The 6,939-nt window shown below is 37.4% G+C and overlaps 1 protein-coding gene across 1 annotated transcript; it reads right to left on the bottom strand.

Annotated features, from left to right (window-relative positions):
- Nucleotides 1–217: 217 nt before the first annotated feature.
- Nucleotides 218–6,506, bottom strand: LOC105032185 (uncharacterized). Its single transcript, XM_010906561.4, has 7 exons — nucleotides 6,350–6,506; nucleotides 1,561–1,683; nucleotides 1,287–1,349; nucleotides 1,110–1,157; nucleotides 945–1,004; nucleotides 617–677; nucleotides 218–529 (listed from the first exon to the last, which is right to left on the bottom strand). Exons 2-7 carry the CDS (start codon nucleotides 1,663–1,665, stop codon nucleotides 486–488), a joined length of 381 nt encoding a protein of 126 aa, XP_010904863.1. The 5' UTR covers nucleotides 1,666–1,683; nucleotides 6,350–6,506; the 3' UTR covers nucleotides 218–485.
- Nucleotides 6,507–6,939: the final 433 nt, after the last annotated feature.

The raw sequence follows: 6,939 nt of genomic DNA, 5'->3' as shown, positions 1-6,939 counted from the left end.
ATGCACTACAGAATTGGAATTTTGATACCATGAAGAAAGCACCATGAATCACCGGAATGCCATTCACCGACACAAGAAAAATCTCTCTTCTAACTCTGCAGGCATCTAAGAGGACTTGATCAACATTCATTAGGTTATTGTAATGTGATCCTAGTGTCTCAAACTCGGTTAATGATTACCATGTGCTAACTTGTATTACTCATCAAGGCCATGTCGCTAAAGTAACATGAAGCATGCCGGTTATGACTTATGAGCCAGATGTCATCCCATGAGATGACTCATTCTGAGTTTATAAACTCACTGGTGGTTCCAGAGTCACCAGTCTCAGATACAGAGACCATGAAGATTCCAAATGACAGCAGCAAATGTAACAAAAAGCTGTACTTATTCACGCAAGCCTACAAAATGGACTCAATTGTGTTTCACCAAAGAAACAGCCAAAGACCCGCAGATTGAAAGGCTCTCCAATGGACACAGGCTTGAAGTCACTCATTGCTGTTTGCCTCCTCAGGAGCAGCATTGCCTCCATCTATGGGGTAACCAAAAGGAAGTTAGCAATTGTCCATTTTATGACGAAAGATAAAAACAAAATGGAAATGACAATCATCAGAAATACCATCAGCATCAGAAGACGTGTAAATCGACCGCCGTGAGCGCACTTGCTGGTGCGGTGTAGGCTAAGCACAAATTAATGTAGCATAAGCATATGAAAAAACATATGATGCACATAACATGAAGGTCAATTCATAATCTGAGCATAAACGCAAGCAGTAATCAAGGTATAGTTGCATTTCCTCTGGGAAAGAGCATTAGAAAAATTATATCATGCATCCATTGATGTGCATACCTGAAGAACAAGTTATTGTGGTGAAAAGGAACTTTCCGTTTTACACGTTGATATAATGTCAGTGAGCATGCTGGGAAAGAGAGAACAGATTTATCACCTGTAGCTTTGGGCGAAGTGCCTCAAGTGGTCCTTTGGGCTTCCCACCAGGTGCACCTTGCTGTTGGGAATAAGAATAGATAGATGAATATTGTATGCCTAGCTGGTTCAATTAGACGAAAACCATATCATACAGTCTGATGGTTACAGATTCATATAGTAATACCTTTCCTAAAGCCCAATCAGCAGAATCGAAGTAGGCACGTTCATGATCCTGAATATAACAAGTAAAAGTTAGTTCTTCAAAAGCATGATAGTAACAACCATTATAAACCATTTTTCAGCTCTATGCAAAGCAGCATTATTGATAGTTCCCAACCAGAAATAGGTAGAAAGCAAATACCTTCGATATAAGAGGCGGTTTTTTGGGTAATATTCCTCCATATTTTTTCCTGATTGCTTCCTCCTGTAAAAGAGACAAAACCAGTCTTACTAAACATGATTTGAAAATCTCAGCAGGCTAGAATGGCTCGAAGCCACAAACAAATTCATCATGTGTTGTTACCTATAAGAACAAATTTCCAATAATTATTCAATCTAATACACCAAGAATTATTTTCAGATTTATTTAAAAATGCAAGGGAAGAAAGGAAAGCAAAAGAAACCACAATTATCACCTCTGCTTGGGATGACAGCATCGAATTCTCTTCATTTTGGTCCATTAGGTCGGGAACCTCCTCAGAAGCATGCTCATTGGCATCAATGGTCTTTGTGTCCGACATGTTGAGCTCAAAGTGCAACTGAAAGCAAGTGTTTTTCCACTTGTCATGATCCCATCATCCATGGGGAACAAGAAAGCTTAATTCAATTCATATAACATGGCAATTAAAGCAGATAGACCATGACAAGTGGTTTGCTACCATTCGGAAGAACTTAACGATTACAAAATTAACTTACAAACAGAATTACACAAACAGAGGAAGGAATTTATTATATGCTAAGGTCCAGAACCACAACAGAAGACGAGGAACTAGATAACAAGTTACAAATATTAGCAAATTAATCATAGAGAAAGTAAAATAAGTATAAATTGGATCATTGAAGTTGGGTCTGCTAAGGGATCAGATCGTTACCCACAACCAAGGTTTGGTAGGTTAAGTTGACTGGATAACCCGACTAGACAACCTGACTAAGAAATTGGACTAGGCTTGTGTTTGGATCAATGCAAATTGTTTATAACCCAGCTTGACTTAATTATACATTATATAAAAACATATATAACAAAAATATGTCATAAGGTTTGCTGTTAGGTCAAGCTCTAAGTGTGGGACCTAATTATCAAGGAGAGAACACCCATTCATCCATCCCCTGCCCTCACTATCCTCAAAAGCAGATAGACCATACCCCATGTTCCATCACTCTGGTCATCATCACTCTCCACTACCATCCATGTCAACTGTATTGAGAAGCGACCGGCAACCAGCACATCTAGGAGCCAAAGTAAGTCTCTCCACACCCTCCCCTCTCTCTCTCTCTCTCTCTGTGCGTGCGTGCGTGAGTGCGTGTTTGCCTCTGCCATTCTGCCTTCACGCACCCTCAAAACCATCCAACCCATTCCTCTCCCTCAGAATAAGAAGCAACAAAAAGGAAAAAGGAAAAAAGCAATTCAATTGCTGGCTCCATCTAACCCCAAATTCTAAACTCCCTCCTTTCTTCCTTTTCATAAACTAGTTAAGTTTTCAGATTGCTTTTCCAATCTTTGGTTGGTTCAGGCCTGATAATTGGATCGCATCGGTTTGTGCGCTCAAAAGCTCATATAGAGTTCAGATCAATCCTCATCCGTCCAAACCCGATCCATTAATTGAAAGTCTGAAAGATCTTCAAGTGTGATTTTTTTCCAAAATGAATGAAACTATGTATCATATTTTGGGACATAAACCTAAATATAAATGCATGCTTAAGGGTTAAATTAGAGGGTCACGTTGTAGGAGGAGGAAGGACACAAAACTTTGCAATAGAAGAAAATGTTGCTAGAGTACAAAAAACAGCTTTAGCATGCACAATGTATTGAGTTGCAAACAAGAATGAAATAAACAGGGTTAGCTTGTCAAACCACAAAAGTCATGTGATGGACCAAAAAAAACTCTAAAATGCTTAGCACTGCAGCTTGGAGACTGCCAAGATAAATAAAATCCCGCAAACAAACATGTGCATTTTCATTAGCTTGATAAGGATAAACAGGAAGTGCCAAATAGAATATCCAACACAAACAAACTACATCTTAGTTGTAGAAGGTCAAACAATCATACAACAAACTAAATCCAAGATCCCATAAAAACTCCATGAAACAGCAAAGTAACATCACCTAAAGAATCCTTTAACAAGAAATGAGTTTATAACACTGGTGAAGCATCTAACATTTTGAGAAAAGGATACTTCAAACTCTCCAGACAAGTGAAACAAGAGCCAAAGGCTGCTATTAGATCCAACACTAAGCAAACAAAATGGTCAATCATTATAGGGAGGATATGAGAGACACTTCAAACCTCATAAACTCCCAACATGTACATACATATATAGAGAGAGTAAAGCTAAGATACTTTTAGAAGTAGTTGATCCCTACTACATCACGGAAAATCAGTAAATTAATAACAGCCCTCTAAAATGAAAATCATTGATCATGATTTATGATGTTTCTGTTGGCTAGAGACCAAAAATCACATGCTGTGGAGGTCTCCTAAGTCTTACCTATGCATCAAGTGGATACAAAATTTATATGGCCTTAAAAAAATTGCTGCACTACTTATATTTCTATCTTCCATTTTGTGCTTACTTGACGCATAGTAAGAGATCTCTAAAGCACTTGATTTTCTTTCCAAAGCATCATAGATAATGATCGAAGGCCTGAATATTCATTTTCAAGAGGCTAGCATTTGCTTTTGATCAAAGAAAGAGTGGGCCAACAACTCCCACAGTATTCTAGCTTTCCTCTATTTTACATAAATACAGACAGACAAACGTGTGTGCATGTGTATGGATGAAACATAGGTGGCACCCACTTAAGAACCATAAAAGAAAAATATTCAAGATCCTGGGTAAGAAAAGCATTTCCTACAAAGCGAATATTCAAGCCTTGCATGGTGCATCCATGGGAGCTGTCTACATAATGACTGCAGTCTCATAATGACAAAAAGCCAAAACGTATAAATTTATGCACATGTCACAACTAAAGCAAGAATGAACATACTACAAGTGGATGCATCAGAAACACATTCATACTCGATGTGCAGAATAGATGTTCTCTAACAACAAAGTGGGCAAAAAAAAAAAGAACTAAGCAGAACATAATGTTTGAAGTTTCGCTTGAAGCCCCAAAACCAAACCCATGCCATTGTTTTGTCAATTCATCATTCTTTCAAATGTTGGGAGGATCCTGTCTAAATTAAATTTAGACTTTGCGTGTATCAAGAAGATCTGCAATCTTATGATTCAAACAGATAGCAGAGGGCCGGCTATCCTGAAACTCAAATCTCATAGATATTTGATAGTCATACATGAGATTGCTATCAAACTACCATGATATATGACAATATAAATATGATTATCTTTACATTATCATCTTGTAGTTATTTTTTTCATTGTCTCAATGCAAAGCCACAAAAATAATCCAAAGGGGAGAATTATTTTACATGCTTGAAAATAATGTCTAATTTATTTTCATGATTTAGTAATTGTTTTTCCTATATCTCCTTGATTCTAATTAATTTATAATTCTTAAATTCTTCAAGCAAAGTTGTGAAAACAAGAGCTAAACTACCAAAATCATAACCTATTTGATCTACCCCAAACCAAAAACAAGTTTTCCCACTTTCCTACATAAAAACATAAAAATGAATATTGCTACATAGAAGTATGGAGATGAAGCAATGTTGCATGGCGTAGTATTCATTTTTCAGTTTGACATCTACATCTATTTGAGCCAAAAACCTACAAATGGAGAGCTTCTAATGTCTCTTTCCAGTAATTCGATCAAAGTTTTTTTTTTCTTTCTTTTTTTTTTTTTGATCTACCCCTCCTCTTTTTGAGCTCTTCATTTTACATACAAGACAGCATACCATACCAAGGACGTGCCAACTCATTTTAACATACTCATGAGATTCCTCTGTCATGGTCATCTCCACCTTAATACTCCCAACATATTACCAAACAAAGTAAAGAGGGTAGATAACAAAAATATTAAGATCTGGGGATGCTATAAAGAGAATGATGGAGAGGGAAAAAATCATAAAAAGGAATATCCAATTACAATTAACTATAGAGTTCTAATGGGATCTGGTGTTCTAATACAGGTATGTTCGCACCCAATAAATTATATAAAAAGAAATCCAATTGCTTAGAAAGAAGTATAAAGCTTATGACAGAAGGGGGTCTTTCCATGGTGTTATTGAAGGGGTTGAGACATGAGAGGTTTGTATGAAAATACTACTAGATATACTATAGTGAAGATCTCTTGTTTAGATATATGAACATTTTTTCAAAAATATCATAATAGTTGAAATTAGGGTTTTTTTTTTTTTTCCTACTAGAGTCAATGAATTAGCATCACTAGGTGTTGATTTTAGGATAATGTCGCAATAAACTTTGGTTTTTTTAATAATTAAACCATCTATATTATTAATGCTATCGTAACTTATCTGGTTGCCCTGAAACATTATTAGCTATGGGCACGCTGGCATGGTATTTTCGTTTCAATACAATTTCCACATCTTTATTAGCTAGCAAAATAAAGAAACTTCGCAACAATTACCTAATCAAGTGAAAGAACAAAAATACAAGTGGAATTCAATAGGAATGGGCATCCAGAAATGACTAATAAGTCGTTTGGAAATTGCTTATACTTACAGTTTGCACATGTCATAGAAACATAACAAATAATTTAGACATTTATCTCGTTCAAAATTTCAATTTTCGCATTGCCATGTATTTCCCAAATCACTTCACCAACCTCATACACATATGAGGTCAGAACACTCCATTTAGTACCATATAATGGTCTCAGCAATAAATTCAGAACAGGAAAGAACGAGTTCTAGAGCGTGCTTTATTAAATATCACAATAAGAAGCATTAAACAATCATTCAGTGACCAGAAAACAGTTTCTTGGATGACACAAGAAAATCACATTCTACATGACATACGAAAGTGGGTACGGATTAATATCAGAAACACTCTATTCCTAAATATCACAACATCGTGGTGCGTCCAAGCCACCAGATGTAGGTTTTGGGAAAAGCTGGAGACCGCAAGACCAAATAGTGGTCAAGAGACAGGAAATTAGGCAATGGCAAGTAGACTGCCGGATCCAAGGTAAGAAGAGATAAAAGAGATAACAATTGAGGAAGAAGAGATAAATGCCTCAAGAATCCAAAAAAAAACGACGGGGAGGGACGAAGGGACGGCGCGTACCCGCGGGAGGTGGTGGGCCGCCGGATCTGAGGGCGGCCAGCGGAAGACCTTCAGCAACTCGGAGTCACCGAGGAGGGACAAGGGAAAGGGAGAGGAGAGTCGGAATTGCAGAAACAATCTAGGGTTTCTACTTTTCTACCATTAGATAGGCCTCCCAATTTGATGATATCGTTACGCTCGCTAATATCAGTGCGCGTCATCATACCAGAGAGATTCGTAGGTAGGGAAGCAATATTAGCTTTGCAAAGGGGGTTATATGTAAGAATGCTTGTCATCGATTCGAACTAGATCCGGTACTTGCGATGCAGGAACTTCTTAAAATCTCTTGCTGCTATTATTACCGTCGATCACCCTCTAGAAAGAGGTAAAAAGATATATGCAAGCAGTTGAGTGCTTTTGGATCTTTCTCTCTTCTCACCTGGGAAATGGATCGCAGATTCAGTTTTGAGAAGACAATTGATGTGGTCCGGCCCGCCTTTGTTCTATCACCGCTGAGCTTTATGAAATGACCTTTTTATCAAAATACTCAGTGGCATCTAAATGGCCTCTGAGGATACGCAGAATTCTTTGTGCACCATAAATAATATACA

The sequence above is a fragment of the Elaeis guineensis genome, chromosome 7, assembly GCF_000442705.2.
Source record: "Elaeis guineensis isolate ETL-2024a chromosome 7, EG11, whole genome shotgun sequence".
NCBI lineage: Eukaryota > Viridiplantae > Streptophyta > Magnoliopsida > Arecales > Arecaceae > Elaeis > Elaeis guineensis.
The sequence above is the reverse complement of the archived record's forward strand: the minus strand, read 5'-3'. Positions and strand labels throughout refer to the sequence as shown.

What these genes read in the sequence shown, in the direction of transcription:
- LOC105032185 (XM_010906561.4), bottom strand. Translation starts at nt 1,665, where the DNA reads ATGTCGGACACAAAGACCATTGATGCCAATGAGCATGCTTCTGAGGAG. An exon ending in TGCTGTCATCCCAAGCAGAG is followed by an intron (nt 1,350 to 1,560) that starts GTGATAATTGTG and finishes TCTCTTTTACAG; the next exon opens with GAGGAAGCAATCAGGAAAAA. An exon ending in CACGTCTTCTGATGCTGATG is followed by an intron (nt 530 to 616) that starts GTATTTCTGATG and finishes GTTACCCCATAG; the next exon opens with ATGGAGGCAATGCTGCTCCT.